Source organism: Excalfactoria chinensis, chromosome 5 (assembly GCF_039878825.1).
Source record: "Excalfactoria chinensis isolate bCotChi1 chromosome 5, bCotChi1.hap2, whole genome shotgun sequence".
Lineage (NCBI taxonomy): Eukaryota > Metazoa > Chordata > Aves > Galliformes > Phasianidae > Excalfactoria > Excalfactoria chinensis.
In genome coordinates, this window is record NC_092829.1 from 14,166,453 (window position 1) to 14,185,945 (window position 19,493).

At 45.5% G+C, this 19,493-nt stretch overlaps 1 protein-coding gene across 2 annotated transcripts in view; it reads left to right on the forward strand.

Annotated features, from left to right (window-relative positions):
• Positions 1-3,454: 3,454 nt before the first annotated feature.
• ITPK1 (inositol-tetrakisphosphate 1-kinase) overlaps positions 3,455-19,493 on the forward strand; it is a 121,644-nt gene continuing 105,605 nt past the window's right edge. The window contains exons 1-2 of one of the 2 annotated variants that reach the window (XM_072337376.1): positions 3,455-3,664; positions 3,892-4,082. In XM_072337376.1, coding sequence (XP_072193477.1) covers positions 3,988-4,082 — 95 coding nt within the window. In that variant the 5' untranslated portion in view covers positions 3,455-3,664; positions 3,892-3,987. The remainder of the gene's footprint in view (positions 3,665-3,891; positions 4,083-19,493) is intronic. The other variant, XM_072337377.1, reaches the window with a different exon arrangement.

Here is a 19,493-nt window from a genome sequence, read left to right on the forward strand (position 1 = left end):
TTCTTTTTTCTTTACTGGAACATAAGAGCTTGCTGGGCTATCACTGTAACAGGTAGGAACCTCAGTAAGCAGCATTCTGCTCAGGCTGCTCAGGAATCTGAATGGTATTGCATTGGCCCTCACAGACAGATAGGACAACTCACAGTCAACCTTTTAGTGCCTGTTTTTGGAATGTTTCTGAGATCTTGTGGCTGAATTCCCTCTTCTGTTCTTTCTACATGATGCCAGAAGCAGTCATGAATCTGTCAGTTACCCTTCTTTTCTTGATGAAATTGAAGTACTGCAGTATAAACTGCATAGGTTGCTTGGGGAGTAAGGGACTAATTGTGGATGAGCACTAGGACTTTCATCATCCTCTTCTGCTACAGTAAGATGGACTGCTGTCAAGCAAGGCAACTGTGTGCTTTCTCTTCCTGGCCTCCTTTCAGCCCCTTCGCTGCCTTTTGCCACTATAAACAGGTAGGAAGCGGTACAATTATCTAGATGGGGGAATTTGTTTTCTTTGGATTAAGGTCAAAATATTTCTGTCTACTTTTTGAGTTTGCTCTAATCTAATCAGTTCCCAGCTCCCTGCTCCTCTCTGTTCTAAAGGAGGGAATGGTAGAAGGTGAGAACAAATGGCTCTTTCTGGAGGGACTGATTCTCTCAACAGCAACACCTGATTTAGCTGACTGTAAATGACAGTTTGATTTCCAGCTAGCACAGCTCAACCTGCGCTGTCACTGCACACAATGTGCCATTCAGAGAACAGGAGCTGGGCTCAAACAGCCACTAGAGGGGCCTCCCTTCTCTGGCCGGCTGAAAAGGAACTCAGCATAGTCTGTCTGAAGTTTGTTTTGATGGGAGTTAGCTTATGTGGCTTGAATAAAAAAAACCAGAAGTGAGCTTTTATCCCTCAGTACTGACTTCGACTGGTTTGTCCTTTAAAAGCTGCTGGTCCAAAGTACGTCAGAAGTTTCCAGACATCAGCTGAGATTCTATAGTGTTTTCCACCAAGTCAGGCAAAAGATCAACCAGGAACTGGAGAAGCTCTGCTTCCCTCTACTGAATACCTGTGATGAGAAGTCATATCTGGCCCTTTTGTGATTCTTGTAGTAATAAATCAGTGATACATGTGGCAAAGACCTGAGGAAATGGCATTCCACCTGGTTTTCATTCATTTCTCTCCAGCTCTGGTGATGAATAGTCCCAGTGCTGAGCAGCACCAGGGCTCTCCCTTCAGCCTCTCAAAGCCAGAGAAGCTGCAGCACAGTGTGTACAGGGGATTTTCATGCTCCCTCCTGCCTGCGGCCACATTCCAACAATGCCATGTTAGCACATGACCTGATCCAGCGGTGAAGACTGACTGGAGAAAGTAAAGGCCTGTCCTGGTAGGCTCAGCTCTTCCTCTTGACTGCCTGCAGCAGAACTGCATCTGTCCTGGGGAAAACAATGGCTTTAAAAGATGAGATGGGATGAGAAAATCGCTCATAGTCATTCCATAAGGAAAATATATTTCAGTAGCTAATGAAATGAATGGAGATGCCTCATCTTATTCCAAATTGAACTCCCATGGAATTTCAATATCTTATACCATGAGGCAATTGCATCTGGGCCCCTGTATTTGTTGGAAATAATAGGAGACAACGTATTAGAGGTTCCACCTCAACAAGGTTAACAAACCTGCTTTGACCTGCAGCGGGAGTTGAGATAAAGAGGAAGATAGTTCTGACTGCCGGAGGGCTTGAGATCTCAATCAACCCTCACCCCTTTAATTAGCATGAAGCTGCTCAGGAGTTGCAGCTTACAGCATTGGGCCATTGAAAGTCGCAGGAATAATCAGCCTGCAACTGATCAGGAATTGGGTAAACACTACCCTGGGGGCTTTGGGTGATCACAGATTTGGCATTGCCTAAACTGGCTCTGCAGCGTAAGCAGAAAGTGATAAGGTATTTGGCAACATCAGGCAGCAAGATGCAGTACAGTGTCTCACCAAGCTGAAATGTATTTCTCACATGTGAGACTGTTAAAGGGTTAAATTGAAAGGAAAAAACAAAACATCTCTTAAAAGGAGGGAGTTTGCAGTTCTTTTTCCTAGGACTGAATCTTGTCATTCAGTTTTGCTTAAACTGGAGGAAAAACCATTCCTGCTTTGTAGCACCTGTGTTTCATTGCTATGGGAGCCAGGAGCGCCTAACACCTCTGAGAGCCTTTTCCCCATTCTTGGGCAGAAGTTCATAAATCCTTCACCAGTGGAGGTGACCCACCATCACCACTGCTGAAACGCACCACCCACAGCCTCACCGTGCTCACATGCACCGCCTGGTCTCCAGAAATGTTCAGCAAGCATCAACAGGGGTCAGTGGGTGCCATTTTTTGCACATGGAGGAATTAAAGGACACAATGTTGGTTCATTCTATGATTCTATGATTCATCCACACTTCCACGTCAGACACCATTCTGTCACACAGCAACAAAATGGACTGGAATATTGGCAGGAAGGCTCAGCCTCTACTGCCATAACACCAACATCTGCCTCTGGCATCTCGGGCAAACATAGGAAGCATTACTTTCGGAGCAGCCACTGTAAATACCGAAAGGAAAGCAAAGCGTTCTCCACCTACTCCCTGGGTCAGTGACCCCTTTCATATTTCCTCAGGCTCCCTCGGCTTTCCCCTTCTCTGCCCTGAGGAGATTCTCGTGCCACCCTTCGGGCTCTGCGCTGGAGTTACGGAGCCGCCCCGCCCGTCAGCGCAGCGCCGCACAGCTCCGGGCACATCACCCCAAGCGCTGCCCCTGCGTCTCAGCTCGGGGCTGCGGGCACGGCCGGGCCGCTGGGAGGGGACTGGATCATTGCTACCCCAGAGAGGGAGAGGCGAAGCGACAGAGCCGGCAGCGAGCCCCGAGTCTGTGTGATTTATGTCGGTGTGAGAAACAAAGATGGGAAAACGGTTCTTGGGCGGTGAGACCCTCAGTGGTGCGGGCGGAGATGTTCTTCACCTGAGCCCAGGCCGAGGAGCTGCAGAGCCCCGACAAGGGAACGCCGGGCGCTGCTGCCGGCTGCTCCGTTCGGCAATCAAAAAGAACACATAGCTGCTGTCGAAACTAAGGCGTAAGTTCTTACAGACACTTCCAAGCGCTGGAAGAAGGAAGTCGCTTGGTTTTGCGGTGAAAACTTCTATTTACCGGAACTTTTTTTTCTCCCCTGCAAGAGACGTTCACCTTTCTCCCGAACAACCATTGCAGGAGCTTTAAGACAACCCTCTTTCCCGGAACGCAACAGCACGGCCTCTGCACACCGCGCCGCCGGACCCCCGCTCACACGCCCCGTGCTCCGCGTCAGCCGACTCTGCCTGCAGCCGAACCGCCCCCGGAGCGCCCAGCCGGCGCACCCCCCGCGGGGCCGGGGAAGAGGCGCTGCGCCTTTACGGCTCCGGCGCGGCCCATGCGGGAGGTGGAGGCAGAGCTGCGGGCGGGGCGGCCGCTGCGGGTGTGTCCTGCGCTCGCCCACCCCTGTGCCGTGGGCTGGGCGGACGGGGAGGAGGGGACGGGCCGGAGGAGGAGGAGGAAGCGGAGGCGGCCGCGGATAGCGGGCAAATGGGGAGCTGAGCGGCTGCAGCAGAACCGCGCAGCAGCAGCAGCGGGAGCAGGAGGAGCAGCCGGCGGCGGGTCCGTGCTGGCGGGGGTGCGCTGGGAGCGGGCGCGGGGCGCGTAGCAGGAGTGCGGGCTGGGCCGGGCTGGGCTGGGGCTGCGGGGCTGGCAACGGGCTGGGCTGGGCTGGGGCTGCGGGTAGCGGCTCCCCGGGCAGCACCGCGCTGCGCCCCGTGAGGCCGGGCCTGCCGGGCTGCGGCCGGCTCAGCGCGCTGGGGATCGCCGTCTGATTTCTTTCCTTTCTATTTTTCATTTTTAAAGCCGTTGCTCCGCAGACGCCGAGCGCCAACAGCAGCCGGGCTGCCCCGGGCCGATCCGCCCCGCGAGCCGGCGCCCGCCGCCTCCCGGAGAGGCACCATGCAGACCTTCCTCAAGGGGAAGCGGGTGGGCTACTGGCTGAGCGAGAAGAAGATCAGGAAGCTCAATTTCCAGGCCTTCGCCGAGCTGTGCCGGTAAGGAGGCGGCCGTGGCCTGCGTCCTCCCCGGCGTTCTGTGCTCCGCGCGCGGTCCCCGCAGCCCGGCGGGCGGGGCCGGTGCCCGCGAGGCTCGGCCGGCCGTGGGCTCACCTGGGCGGCGGGCGGGCTGCGCGGCTCGGTTGGGCGCCTGCAGAGCACGCTGAGGCTCGAGGCTGATTGGGAATAACTTGCCTTCGTGTCGTGTTCGATTACGTAAAGCAACGCGTCTGAACCCAGAAGGGGAGCCCAGACTCGGAGGTGATGATGGAGCCGCGTCCGTGTTCTTTGCTCCCGAGGCAGTTTGATAGGCTGCCATTAGGCGTTATCGGGATAGTTTAGAGGATCGTAAATGCACTATATCGCACAGTCAACTTTATTGTTTAATTGTAAATGTAAACTTTAGGTAAGTCCAGGGTCTCATGACACATGCAGGAGACTGAGTAACAGCTCCTTATTTCTTGCTGTTACCACTGTTATGCTTAGAATACAGAATAAGCTTTGATAGTGTTTGAACTTCAAAAGTATTGTATGTAATCCTTGCTCCTATAGTTTCTGCAGAGCCTGTTCAAGCCTTGCAGAATACATTTTATTAAACTTTAGATATGCTTTATTGAAGTATGTCATGCAGAAACCAGCAATCCCAGTGTACTGCTGGCAGCACTGGCTGTAAGGAGAAAGGAGGCAGGAAAAAAAGACAGAAAACTACTTGGAGAAAGCAGCAAGAAGCCTTTACATCAGCTGGCGTTCTTGACATTCTCTATTTGTGCTGTCAGACCTCAGCAGAACTACCGGCATCTTTTAAAGTATAGAAACGGCCATGAGCTCTGGTTTAATTCCTTTTAAGATTTCATGGGCTTCTCAAGCAAAATACTTGCAGGTGAACGATGATGAGTTTTGAGTCTGTGTAAGAGACTGACTGTTTATTTATATTGTGTTGCTCAAAACAAAATACGCTTGAATAATTGCAAGGCAAATGTCATTTTCAGGGCTGACGTTTGGTGTAGTTTGGTTCTCATTTCTCTTCTGTTATTTGCCTCATTTTTCACTACTTCCCAAATGCCTCACACTTGTCTTTCATAACATAGATGCGCAGTTTCTCTATGCACTGTATATATATATATTAGCTGTTCTAAATCCTGGTAGTGCTATGAAAATAGAGTTTTCTCTCTTGCTGTGCTTCCCTAATTTTGTAATGGAGATTAGGCTGCCTGCCTCCCCATGTGCAAGTGAAGTTTGCTTTGAGTAGCGTCAGCAGAGGTTGGATAGATACATCCATTCAGTCATGCCTCAATTATTTGTTCTTAGAAAACATACAGTGCTAGCCTATTTGTAGAAGTGAGGTTTAAACATCAGTGCAGCTGCTGAAGGCAGTTGCTTACAAGTCTTGGACGCTCTGTTTTCCATCCTGGTAACTTTTATTGATACTGGTGGCAGGCTACATTTGTTTAGGCAAAGACTTCAAGTATTTAATGCATAATATCTATGAGATTGCCTGTGTGCTTCTATGATTCTGTTGCTGCAGGAAAAGTAATGCCAAGCTCAACATACATCTTACCAGGAATATTGTGTACGGTAGGAAATAAGGCACGCATACTCATTCCTGCACAGTGATTCATGTGTTAGAGTGGACTATGTGTCTGTCTGTCTACCGTATGTGTTTTACGGTGGCTGTTACTTGGAATTTATTTGCCTGTTGCCTAGGGATATACTTTCTGGATGACTAAAAAGTTCAGTTTTGTTTGTATGGTTTTGCAGCGAAGCCGTTATGTAACCCAGGAAAGTAACAGAAGACACCTAATGAACTCCTGAAGCATGCTGCTTTTAGACCTGGAGTATTGTTTGGATAAGAAAAATCTTAAATTCCTTGCTGCCTGCCAGTGCAGCCAGTACCGGTATAAGGCACTGGTCCCATAGAGGAATCAGAGACAGGCATTTCAGAATCAGTTTGAACCATCCTATGGGAGATGGTCTAAGTGCTGAACTGCTTTCTTTGAGTAGTTTCAGGCTTTGTCTCCCAGCAGCATTCCAGAGCTGAGATGTCACTGTTGTACTACTTGAAATGAGATGTGAATGTGAGTGGGACAACAGTCAGGTGCTGCTCTGGGGCACGGCCATCCTGTCTTCAGGCCTGTGCTCCACAAAGGCTGAGCTGGTCCCTATAAATGCTCTTCTTGCATTTTTATCCAGTATTGAGGTGTAACTTAGGCTGAGTTTCACTACGTTTCCCTATTAAATTTTGCCATCTGGATTCTTCCAGGCAGTTTTGTGGCAATAGGAAGGATAGACACCTCTATTTTTTTTGAATATTTTTGTTTGGAGATACAAAGTTCTGGTCATTTGTTTGTCTGGATCAGCCCTGCTCCTGCCTGAGCTTAGTTTGGGACTTTTGCCTGAGTCTTGCATTCACAAGACCTTGTATCAAAGGCCTTCAAGCTCCCTTGCACTGTGGTCCCCTCACTGTGGCACAATGTAGTCCTGCCCTCAGGGATCACAGCAGCTTCTCAGCTGTAGACCAAGGAGGTGAGAACAGTGGTTGTGTGTATCTACCTCCACATTCATAGCCCAGACAGCTGTTCTCAAATTATGTTCCACTGCAACTCTGATGCTTCCACAGCCCCAGGGCTGTGCTCTGAGAGTGGCTGAATGGAGGACAGAGCCTTTGCCTGTGAGAGGCCTGGTGGGGTCATGCCTTTGGTTTTGGTTTCTGCTTCCCACATAAGTTTTCAGTTCCACCTGCTAACTGCTTTCTTTGTGTCCATGCAGAAAGGATCCTACGTTCCGTTGTGCACAGTGGTGTTGTTTCAGCAGAGAGCACTATGCCCCTGTTGGCCTTGTCAGTATGAGGATGTTCCCTTAAGAGCTGCAGTATTGTGCTGAGCTCCTGTGTGTGGAGAAGAGCACTTAGTGCAGGCTTCTTATTGCCTGCTTCAGTTTGTTACTCAGGAGATTATTAAAGAAGCTGCTGCCAAGTTGACTTGTACTTTTGTGTGAGTGCTGTTGGGTCACCGTGCCTTGTATTGAGGTCAGCATCACCTGTGTGCTAGCATATGTGCTGCATCTGTATGGCCAGGGTCTGCTCTGGGAATGCAGTGAGTGCTTTCCTTGGGGTTGTGGTGTTGAGCTCCCTCAAGGTGTGGCTCAGGTTCAGAGCTTTAGGTAACCACTATTGGTACAATATCAGTATTTGCTAAACATCTGTGGTCCTGTTAAAAAGTCAGACAGGGTTTCTAGGGACTGCTAACTGATAAGAGAATAAGCCTATTTTCTGCCTGTAAAATATGTGTGGATGTACTGCCAGACCTCTTTGGTGTTCTGAGTCTCGTTCATGTAATATACAGAAGGGTAGTGGTACAGAAAAGTGCATCTATCAGCTCAAAAAATGAACTGAGTGTGTCAGGCACCAGCTCAGATTAGTGAGGTGTGGCTGTTTACAAGTGGTTGTTGTCTCTCTAAAAGCCAGTTCTAAACGCTGCTTCCTTGGTGGTAGTTCTGCATGTCATCAGTTAATATTGCCTCTTTGGGAGCCATGAAGATACGAGGCAATAAAGTTATGGTTGTGTGAGTAAGTTACAATGATAAAAGGTGAAATACCCTAGAGGGAATAATTCAGAGTCATCCCATTATTCATAATCTGCTTCTCAGTTATATTGGGTAAAAAACCATTTGCTAGTGCAACTCATAAGTTCACATGGTAGTGTGGTAGCTTTTCTATGTAACTGTTTAGAAACTGTGTCATTTTATCCTTTTTATAGCATGCAGAAAGTGTTGAGCAAAGGAATTGAAGAGTTGCCCGGGGTTGTAATTTGTCACGATGCATTCTGCAGTTTGACAGACAGCAAAACTGTGCTTGTTCATCTTAATGTCCACTTTATTTATGGTCAGATTGTATTGCACTGTGTTTTTCCCACACGCGATTGAAAGCCTGAGAGCAACAATTTCTCAAGGAATCCTAGAAATTCCAAGAAGCAAATTCTGACTAGCAAAGGAAGTAATGCAAGCAAAATAGTACAGAATGCCTTATGGTGAACATTTGTTGCCTTGGTCTTGAGTGAACAAGTCCAGTTGTCATCCTTCCTTGATAAACTGTCCATGATTGAATCCATTAATGCACATGAAAGTAAGGCTACTTGATCTGGTTTGAGTTCCTAGGTGCTACTTGCTGCTGAAATCTGCTCTGGAACTTGAGCGCAACTTCTTGAGCCTCTGTCTGCATCAGCTCAGTGGTTCTTGGTTTTACACAAAGAAGCGTGCTTGTCTTTGTGCGTGTATCTCCTGTTAGGGCATGTGTCACCTGTGCTGAAGGCTGTGTGAGTATGACAAGTCACTGTGGTTTTTCTGCTTTTTATTTTGTTGTTTGGTTATACTGAAACTATTTTGATGTAGTTACCAGATCAATCTGCTGAGCCAATGAATTTTCAAGCTGAGATAGTTTTTGTACCAGAACATTAGTGTGCCTAATTTAAGTTTTTGTGTCACTTGCACTTTAGTTAATTGGTGCCATAAATGGGTAAATGCTTCGATCAGTACTATAAGTCTCTATGGCTCACTTTTTCTCCTCTAGACTCTGTAATTTAGTCCCTTGTTTGCTGTGGTCTGGTCACAAGAACCTAAGCCTGAGTTTTAAGGTACATTTAAGAATAATGCTGGTCTGAAGACTTTAATCTGTTCCTTTATTGGAGAACATGAAGTATATGTCTATATACATATATATGTGTGTGTGTATTTTATATGTGTGTATATATATGTATGTATATATAAAATCTTTTGTTTCTTCTGTCTTCCCCAGAAGAACTTGGGGGATTTTATTTAATCCCAGTTTGCCACAACCATCTAAATATAGCTTCTGTTGAATATCTGTCTTGTGCCAGTTAACTTTTACATTTTACTTTACGGCTTTTAATGTGTGTGCATTGGTCAATAGCTCCCATTGTTGGTTGTGTTAGTCTGAAATACTGTATAATGAGAAGTAACTGGGGCAGAATGGATCAGAGGTTTCCTTTGACATGAGCTCTAACAAAAATTGCAACTATTGAAATGATAGAAATGATCACAAGTCCTGAAAATGTGTTGAAGGCAGTGGCAAAAAGTTTTGAATTCCTTAGAGGAAAAGCTACTCTATTTCTGAGTTCCCGTTCCTTCTTCCTATACCTTGTAGATGTGCATGCTACATATCCCAGAAGCAGGTGCACGTGTGCTTTCTTGATCTCCAGAAGCAATGACTGACAGGCATCCTTCTCACAAAGGCGTCCTGCTTTGTGTATGTAGAATTGTTCCATGGGAACGTGGAGCCTGGCCATGCAGCAGCTGAAGCAACTGCAACAATCGCCACTTTCATGGTGACTGTTCCCTGATCTAACAATCATTTACCTTGCCTTAAGGAAGTCTGTGTCTTCCCTGCAGTACATCCCCGTACCACTGCCTGTTTGAGCTGATAGGCAGCAAGGAACAATACTAGCCTTGGTCAAGTGGCAGCTCTTTAGAGAAAGATCTGGATTCTGCTGCCCATCACAGACTGAATGCAGACTGACACTGTTGCCAAAAAATACAAAATGAAAGTCATGTTGGGGTACATAAGCTGTAACGTGGCCTGCCAGGCACGTAGTGTATCCACTCTGTGTGGTGCAGATAAGGCTGCTGCTCACCCTGCTTTTGGTCAGGAGCTCTGCGGTTCAGGGAAAAGGCAGGTCAGCTGGTATGTGACCAAAGGAAAGCAGCGGGAGGCAGCGGAGGTCTTGAAAATAGTTGTATTCAACATGAAGAACTGGATAAATCTTTGAATGCTTTAAGAAGCTGTTGTAGGGAAAAAAACCAACAGTAGTTCTGTGATTGTCTAGGCAGGGAGTGGACTTTGTTGCTAAAAGCTTCTAAGAATGGTTAGGCAGATGTGCCAGGAATGACATGAGGCTGTGGTCCCCTTTCAAGGCTGACCTCTCCTGATATCAGTGCTGCTTTGTTCAATCTGTAGTAATTCAGAAGCTGTCGAAGAACATTTTTTGTGTTCATTAAATAGTCTGAAGTCCCTTTAATAGTTTAGGAGTCATGTCTCCGGACACCTAGGCACAGTCTAAACATGAGCAGCTTTTTCAGATATGGGGGACTCAATGTGCAAGGGGTTTTAGAGCTGCCTGCTAGAAGTGTTTGCTCTGCCTCGGTGTACTGCACTTGTGAAGCATCCATGATACTGGCCAGATAATGTGTTAATTATCTCAACATTTGACACCTTTTCATGAGGTGACATTCCTGAATATGTTCCAAGGAAACAGGGCATGTGAAAGACACTGAAATGAGTGTGATAATAGATAATGTAAGCACCTGTACTGGGCATGTCTCTGCTGTAGTGCTGTGGAACAAACACTCTCCTGTATGGTTATCTTTTCTTTTTTCTTCTCATTTCTGAATTCAGTGTTGAGTCCTTGAAACAATGGTTTGTTTTGTACTGATGGAATTTAGCTCTCTTCAGAAGGAGTTGTGCTCTTTATGTGATCAAGGAGGAAACTGCTGATGTTCCCATGCTGTTCCAACACTGCACAAATGCTAACTAGCGTTCTGTTCCCTCTGCAGACAGAAATCACCACTGGAGGACAGCTGTGCATTTTAAGAATTCCTTTCAAACTGATCGACTTTATCTGAGGCAATCCTTTAGTTCCAAGTAAAACTTCTTTAGTTGTCCTTCTTTTTCCTCCTATCTAGAGTGCTTGGGCTGGCTATCTTACCTGCCGTGTGATTGCCACTGCTAGAAATGGTCACAGGATTCATAGGAATCCTGCTCCTTCCCGTAGTCAGGTTGTGGTGGATGACTATGAGCTTACTGAGGTCACTGGAGGCTCCAAAGGAGCCTCTGTCCCAAGGGAGAAGTTCGTGTTTCTAGATCTAACTGTGCTTTTAGGAAAGCAATTAGCAGAACCAGACACTGGACTTGGACGCAAGCTAAGCTCATGTTGAGCTGTTTAATGTCATCCTCTTGGATGCTGGTTGGCAAAGGTTTATAATGTGTCTTGTTTTGTTGTGTCACTCACTGCTGAGTCATGCTTGCTTACTTGGAAGAGCTTGAAGCCTGTCCTTCCTCAAAAAGAACAGAATAATTTTCTTTCTTCACCGCACTCCTCACAGGCTTTTTTTTTTTTCCTCCCTGCCAACAAGCCATTTTCAGCCTTTTTGCTCTGTAATGCCTCTGTTCTATGTATTCAGTCTGCGTCTCCAGGCATTGCCTTGTGAAACTGGTTTCTTCAGAGCGCAGCACAGAAAATACTTGAAGGAGACATGTCTGTAGCAGAAGACAAAATGAAAAATCTTGACCTTTGAAGCTGGGATGCTCCTGGCAGTTTTTCTGAAGGCCCATGTTTGCCCTGTCATACTGCTGTTCTGCATGCTCTTTGACGGAGTCTTTTCTGAATACTGGTACTTGGAGAGACCTGGATTGCACTCTGCTTTAGCTGTGAGCAACGCTGTTCTCCTTTCCTTTGACTTCCTGTAATTCCTCCCTCCGATGTGAGGTATGGATAGTACACACGCAGGAGGAAATGTTTCTACAGAACCTTCTGAACTAAGGTGTCCCACGTTGTATGGTGTGGTGCTTAGTAAAGACTTTTGCTGCCTAGCCTTGATAAAGTTATCTGCATATTGGGGTAACTGGTTAATAGCTGATAGAACAAATGATGGCTGGGGTGATTAATGGTGCTGGAAGGAAGTGATATCATACAGGTCCATTTGCGATGTGCCACTCCTTCCCCATCTGTGCTGGTGTGGCCCTCCTTTCTCCCCGCCACTCCTAAATTACTTTAGTGGTTATGAGAACTGAGGTAATGACTAAGCTTATTTTTATCTTGTCAGCTAAGTTTCATTACAAGGGCGGAAAGTGTCATCATTTCACAGAATGGCTTGGGTTAGAAGGTACCTTCAACCTTTCAACTGTGCACTGTGGGCTGGATGCCACCCACCAGACCAGGCTGCCCAGAGCCCCATCCAATCTAGTCCTGAACATCTCCAGGGATGGGGCATCTGCAGCTTCTCTGGGCAGCCTCTGCCAGCACCTTACTGCCCTCTGAGCAAAAAAACTTCCTCCTAATATCCAATCTAAATCTATTCCATCAGTTTAAAGCTATTACTTGTCCTGTCGTTACATACCTATAAGAAGAAGTCCCTTTTCAGCTTTCCTCTAGGCCTCTTTTGTGTACTGGAAGCACACAGAGAGGTCTCCCTGGAGCCTTCTCTTTTCCAGGCTCTCCAAGGCCAGCTCACTCAGCTGGTCTTTGCAGGTGAGGTGCTCCAGCTCTCAGATCATCTTCGTGCCCTCCTCTGGACCCACTCCAACAGCTTCACATCCTTCTTGTGCTGGGGGCCCTAAGCCTGGACAGAGAACACCAGGTGGGGCCTCACGAGGGTTGAGCATAGGGGGCCAATCCTCTCCCTTTCCCTGCAGCCACTTGGACTTTTGGGTTGCAAGCACACACTGCTGTCTCATATTAACTTCTTGGTACCCAGCACCGTGAGATCCTTCTCTTCTGGTCTGCTCTCAATCCACTCCTCACTCAGCCTATATGTGTGCTCAGGTTGGCCCTGACCAGGTGCAGGACCTTATGCTTAGACTTGAACTTTGTGAGGCATAGGTGGGCTGTGAAGCACTGACTCTTTTAGCATTGCAGTATGTTCTAATGAGTCAAGTAGTGACCACCTAAATCCAATGGTATGTTAATTATTACACCTGTGTTACGATGATAATCGTGTTACTTCCTTGTAGTTTAAAAAAGCAAACATACAACAGAAAACCACAAAAATTAAATACAACTAAGCGTTGGCCTTTTGCTCCATCTGCGTGTTGTACAGCTGCACGTAGATACGGCATTCAAGACTGACCTCAGCTGTTCCATCATGTGACAAACCCCCTCTCAGAGTCAAGGGCCTTGTCCCTCTGCCTGCCCTCTTAGTGCCTGGCACCGCAGACTGGAGCACTGGGGTTAGCAGAGGGCAATAGCGTAGCAGCTCCAGTGTGGGAGCCCGTGGCTGGGCACACAGCAAGCATGCTGAGGAGGGGCATGAGGCCAGCTAGGTGTGAAGCTGACCAGCCAGGTCTAAAGGATGGTCTGTAGTAGATACTGAGACAGCACCAGGTGCTGAACAAACATGTGCAACTTCCCTGGTGGAACCTCCTTCAATGCAAGTCTCTGGTCTGGAGGCCCTGGTGGTGGTCGCTGCATCCATGGTGTGCAGTTCTATAGCTACAGATAACCCTGCCCTATGCAAGCCTGCAGCTGTGTCTTTTGATCTCACTTTAATTTCTGGTCTCATAGGATCATGGCGTTGGTTACTCTCTGTAGTGGTTGTGACTAAACAAATACAAAGTTGCTTTTTTTTTTTTTCTCCTTTTTTTTTTTTTTTTTTTTTTTAATCGTGTAAAGGAGTCTGTGTTACGTATTTGTAAGCATATATATACATGTTTATTTTATTAAAACATCTTGATTAAAAAAAAAAGTATTTTAGAGAGCCATGAGAAGCTCAGAAGTCAAAAGTTATTCCCCAAAGAGAAAGAACTTCTCTGTTTAAAAAATAATGAAGCTTGAACAAGAGTGGGAGGAGGAGCTAGAAGCTGATGTATTCTCTGGTGGAAGCAGCTCCACTTGCATGCCAATAATGTGCCATCTTGTGATGTTTCCATCGCATATGACTTTGCCACTGGTGTCCTTTGTGAAACGGGCTGGGTGAACCACGTCATCAGAGACCCTCTGGTATGACAGAGCTGTATGAAGCCTGGCATTTAGATGTGCTTGCTAGTTGGAGGGTAGGAAGAGGAGGACAGAGGGAGCTTGTTTCTGAGGTTGCCTGTGGTGCTTCTCTTGTATTGCTAACAAAGAGGGAGCTTAATTCACATGAATTGTCAATCTGGTAGTTTTCAAGTGCTGAAAGAAAACTTGGTTAAAAGTGTACATAAGTGCATGGGAGGGAGGAAAGCAAAAGAGAAACTAAGAAGGTCTGCTATTTTAATGAAAGGATGGTGGCAAAAAAAACCCAATAGTGCTTGTAGTTGTTGACCTGCACTGTATCTGTCAGGAGAGGGGAGAAGTATTATTGCTAGCATGCGGGGTTGGAGCATCAAGCACAGTGTAAAGAGTTTGTGGTGAAAAAGTATAAAATAGAGCAGCACCTTTTATCACTCACAGAATTTTTCTGATTCACGACTTCTGCTACCATTTAAAGTTGGTGGAGAGACAAAGTCCTTTGCTTCACCTTCAGCAGATCCTGGTTGTTTGGCCTGCCAGTAGTAGCTGAGGCTGCTGAAGGAAAACAGATGTGTTTGCAGGTGCATAGGTACTGGGTAGGGTTGTATTCTGATGTTAGGGTTTGACATCTTGGTGTTACTTTTCCTTCTATTCCAAGGAATAGATCAGTGTACGTTGCAGTGAATTTTGAAAAGACTGGGGTTTTTTGATGTTTCTCTTGGCCTCCTTAGGACCAAAAATCTAGCATGCTTTGAAGGATAGAAAGTACAGACTTGATAGCTAGAAGGCTCCATTTTCTTTTCCTTTCTTTTCTGGTACTGCTTTAGGCCCTCGGTTCTCAGAAGCTGAGAGAATTTGTTCTTAATTTATATATATATATATATTTCAGTTGAGTAGAGAGAATTTTTGGTCACAAACTTAACACCAAGCTTGAATTGGTTTTGTTTGTGGCTAACTGTTTCAAGAGCTCTAGCTAGTTTACCTTCTGCTTCCTTTGGTAATGCAGCATGATCATAGCTCTGTTCTTCGTGTATGCTCTGAGGCAGCGATCTTCCACACTTTGTTGTTTCTAAGCAATGGACCAACTTGCTTGCAAATGGCACTTCACCTCAAGATAGAAGTGAATCAGAATTTTCCTTTGTGCATTAGTAACACCGGATCTTACTGTTGTCTGGTCAGCTGCTGAGCTTTAACTGTGACTGTTGTTGAGATACTGGTGGGATGCGAGTGCTTCTGTGAGTCGGCTAAGAGTCTGCTCATGGAAGTCCAAACTGATGCTGGAAGGAGCCAGAAGTGTTTGAATGGAAGAACAGAAGGCTGTTTGGGGAGTTAGTCTCTTTCGCTGAACTAAAATAAACTTGGGTGTGCAGTAGAGAAGTTTTGGGTACAGCTGTCACTTCTCCATGTACAGTGCAAACCACCAGCTTTTCTATAGGGAAACCTTTTTTCTCATTTTTGCACTGTTGTGCTACTGTGTTGGGCATTTTCCTGATCAGCACAGCACTGCATCTTAGCTCACAGTAGGTATTATCAGGGAGGGGGCTGGCACAGTGTGTTTGTACTGTGATATGATCTCTTTGTTTTGAGTAATCTGTTAATATGTAATGGCTTAATCCCATTCCTTTTTGTCAGCTTTTTCCTCCAGTATTGTCACAACAGTGATAATGGTGACTGAAGAAAACCAATGTTTCAGGATGTTTCTTGTATGTCTTTGGCTTTAAAGCGCAGAAGCTCTGGCCAAATTGAAGGCAGGAAGCCTGGGCAGGTTGGACGTGAGTCTGATGGTCTTTGGCAGTTTGTATGTTAATAGAGAGTTCTGGGATTCTCCCTTGCTCCTTGAGTTTCTCTTTGTTTTCCTTTAGAGGGAAAAAAAAGTCTGAACCAGACAGCAAAGTTGTCTTCTAAAAAATTGAATACAAATTGTTCCTAAAAGCACTGAATGTGGTTAGAGCATTTGCTACACTTGATGTGTATTTTTCAAAACCATTCCTTTCTTTGTCTATCAGCTTTTGTACCAATGGTCCGTGGAAAAGTGTGCTTCTTCCCTACCCCCCACTTCAAGTTACAGGAGCTACCATCAGCAGACTTAATTAAAATGCTTGTTTAGGCTGATATGCCCAAAAGCTCCTATTCCAGTTCTCCTGATCCCAGTGAGAGCGTAAGTTGTTTGCAGATCTTGGCCTAATCCAGCATCCTCCGAAGCTGTTGGAAATCTCAGTAGTTGAATTCCCTGGGGACCGGATATACCTGCTGTTTCATTTCTTTTAAATTGAAAAGTGGGGAGTTGGGGACTGGAACAAGTTCTTACCGGTGGCTCAAGTTCTGTGTGAAACCTGCAGTCAACAGCATGTGGACCTCTGCTGGTTTGTTCTTCTTTGTTGCAGGAGAAACACTGAGAGCAGGTGCTTAAGGGTTGTAATGACTCGATAACAGTAACTGATGGCCAATAATCAGAATTGGTTAGGTAGCCATTAGAACATACTATTGTAGTGCTATTGGAAGTGTTTTGAATGCCTCCCTGACTCAGGAGTATCTGGTAGAATAATTTGAAATGTTTTTGTGGGACCTTTTTTTGTAGTGACTGATAAGTGAGTGTGAAAACTCCCGGGTAAGAACAGATCTTTAGCAATGCTTGTTGCTGATGGTATAGTGAAAGCTGAACACAAAATGTTTATTTGTGGAAAAGGCATGAGGTCCTTGTAAAATCTCCTTGTTCCATCTCATCTCCCTCTAAATCAAAGTAGATTCCTAATTTCTGGATACTAATTCAAACAAGGTGGAGCAGACTAGCAGCACTGCTAACGTTACAGTGAAGGAAGGTTTGGGCTGGAAAATATTTTTAGTAAATATTATTTACTCTTTAAAGCAGTAATGTTTGTGTTGGAGTGTTTTCAGCAGCCAGTTTGGCTTCAAGGAAATAATTGTTGGAGCTGTCCTTAAGAAAACAGGGATGAGAGTTCCTCTTTGGTCCTTTTGGGCCTCCTTTTGAAGAAATAAGAACTATTATAGGGTTAACCCCTCCACCCCCATCTTCTGTATGTCTTCAAATGCAAAAAAAATTCTTTCCCTGGCTTTTTTCCTTCCTCCCAACAGCTTCAGGAAATTAAATTGTTTATTCAAACTGTCTCATGTCTGTGCTGGATGGCTACCTTAGCTCAGGAACTCAGAGACATTCCTGTGAGGCAAATCCCCGCAACCTGAGAGGTGGCTCTTTTCCTGCTGTACTGTAAATGTATGGTTTGACTGCCAGAGGGCTTTGAAACATGCCGCCCAGACAGCTTTGAAATACGAAGTCTGACTTTGCATAGATGAGCTGCAAGCAACTGAAATATTTGAATTCACTCAAATCCAAGAGAGATGAGAGAAGAGTCTCTTGAACTAAGCATTGGTCTTGCAGTCACCGTAGGGTTTATCTCTGAACTACACGTAATTGTATCTCACGCTAGTAAGAGGTTTTCCCAGTATGTACTTTTTCCACCTGTCAAATGAAGTTATAGTAAAAACCTATCACAGTGTTGATGTGTGGATGAACCGGTAGCAATTTGCTATGGGACTGTTAAGTCTCAAAGGAGATTTAAAGTATTTGTTGCTTTGTCTTGATATTTACTAGCAGCTCTTCATTCATTTCTAACTGCTCCAAAAAAACATTTGAAATAAAAAAACCTGAGGCATTAACATTTGACACTTCTCATTGATGACTTTTATAGAAGCAGCCTTGCACACAGTTATTAGGGATTCCATCATGCTTTTAAAATTTTAGCTCTTAATTTTTCTTATGTCTCAAACCTTTTAGCTAGTAAATGCTTGTAGTTCACCGTTCACATGTTCAGTGATCACCCGGCTTTTGCCAAGTCAAGATTTAGTCATCTTGCACTGACTTTCCTAACCCAGTCACTTTAGTATATGGTAAAAATGAAGCACTTTGAGATAGATGCTGGGGGGAAATTTTCCCCTAGAGGGAAGGGTAGTGGGGCACTGGCATAGCTGCCCAGATAAGCTGTGGTGCCCTATCCTTGGAGGCACTCAAGGCCGTGTTGGATGGAGCCCTGGGCAGCCTGAGTTCATGGGGGGGAACCAACCCACAGCAGGGAGTGGGAACTGGGTGGGCTTTGATCTCCTTTCCAACCAAAGCCGTTTTCCCTTGTGGGGATACCTGAGTTTCTAGAAGGTCTCCTTTACCCTGTGCATGCAACATGCGGCTGCTGTTTTCCAGGCATTCATGGAACGTCTTGAGACACAGGAAGAAATGAAAGCTCTGACAGCTATGAGTGATTGTGAGCCCAACACTAAATCTGCTCAAGCTAACAGGAGTTAATTTTCATGACAAAATGATTATCAAACACAGGAAGTTTGGAGGAAAAAAAACAACCAACCCTCTCATAAAGTATGAGTCTTTAATAGCACTTTATCTCAAAAAGGTGTTGTATAACTTATTCATCTCACTGCAAACTAAAAAGAAAATGCTTCTCAGAAGCGATTCATTTTCTTTCACATCTCAGTGTTGTTTTCAGTGGCTCGTTCTTCAGGAAGTTTCTTCTTTGTGTTTATTATACACAGTTTTACTTGAAATAAACAGCTGAAAGACTGGAATGATTGGCTGAAGCTTTTATTGGATGTGGGTAGCAGCCTGGTTTTGTGCTTATTTAAAAATGAAAAGATGAGGTGCTTGGCAGCCTTTTTTTTCTAGAGGAACTACTGTTCAGCTTTGTACCGAGAAACTATTTTTTCCCCTCTAAACGAAGCTCAGAATCTCCTAGGAGATTTTAAGACTGCATATTTATTGTTTCAGAAATAGAATAGGTTTGTTACATCTTCAAAAGTGGTGCCTGAGCAGTAAGATGGTGGCTCTGGGAAGGGACTGGCAGGCAGCACCATGAATAGCTGAGGCTGAGCAGGAGCAGGCCAGAGCTGGCAGGATCGTATGAGAGTCCCGGCTAGATGCTCCCAGGTAGAAGCAAGGGAGGCTATGCATTTGCTTTAGGTGTAGCTTGGTATTTTAATGCAGGCTCAGCTTTACATCTACAGGACTGAAACCAGTTTCCAGAGGGACAGACGTCTGCCTTAGAACAGGGCTCTGTAGCTTCTGCTGTTTGGTAGTGTCAGTTCTTGGAAAATCAGTTAAGCTAGTTAGTCAAAAAATACCTTAGAAAACCTTTCTGTGGTATCACTACTGGAAAGTACCTGTCATCTGTGGCATGTTTATGTAAGGTGGTGTGTGGCAAGTGGAAGAGTCGATAGATATAATACCACTGCTACTAAGATTGTAATGTGTGTGTGGGAGGAGCAGTTTCCTAGCAGGCTCTTTTCCAGGCAACTCTGGTTAATCTCTCTGTACAGGTATTACATGATTTGCAGTTATTTTGCTTTCATTGTCATGGAATCAACAACAGAGAAAGATTGCTCTTATCCCAAAGTAAAGCAGCACTGCACTGGCATGGCTCTGCTTGACTGGCTGTTCTGATAAGGAACTGCAGTGAGAGATGGCAAAAATCAGAGGATTTAGCATTTAGTTCTACCTCATGGAAGTTGTTTGCTTCCCGTGGAATCCAAGCCTGCAGTGTTAATCCTAAAGCTGCAGACCTGTGCCATACAGGATAGCACCCTAAGGAAGAGCTTACACAGCAACTCTGCAAAATGCAAAACCAGAGTGAGAAACACTGTGTGAGGTGTCTGTAAAACATCATCCACAACTTCT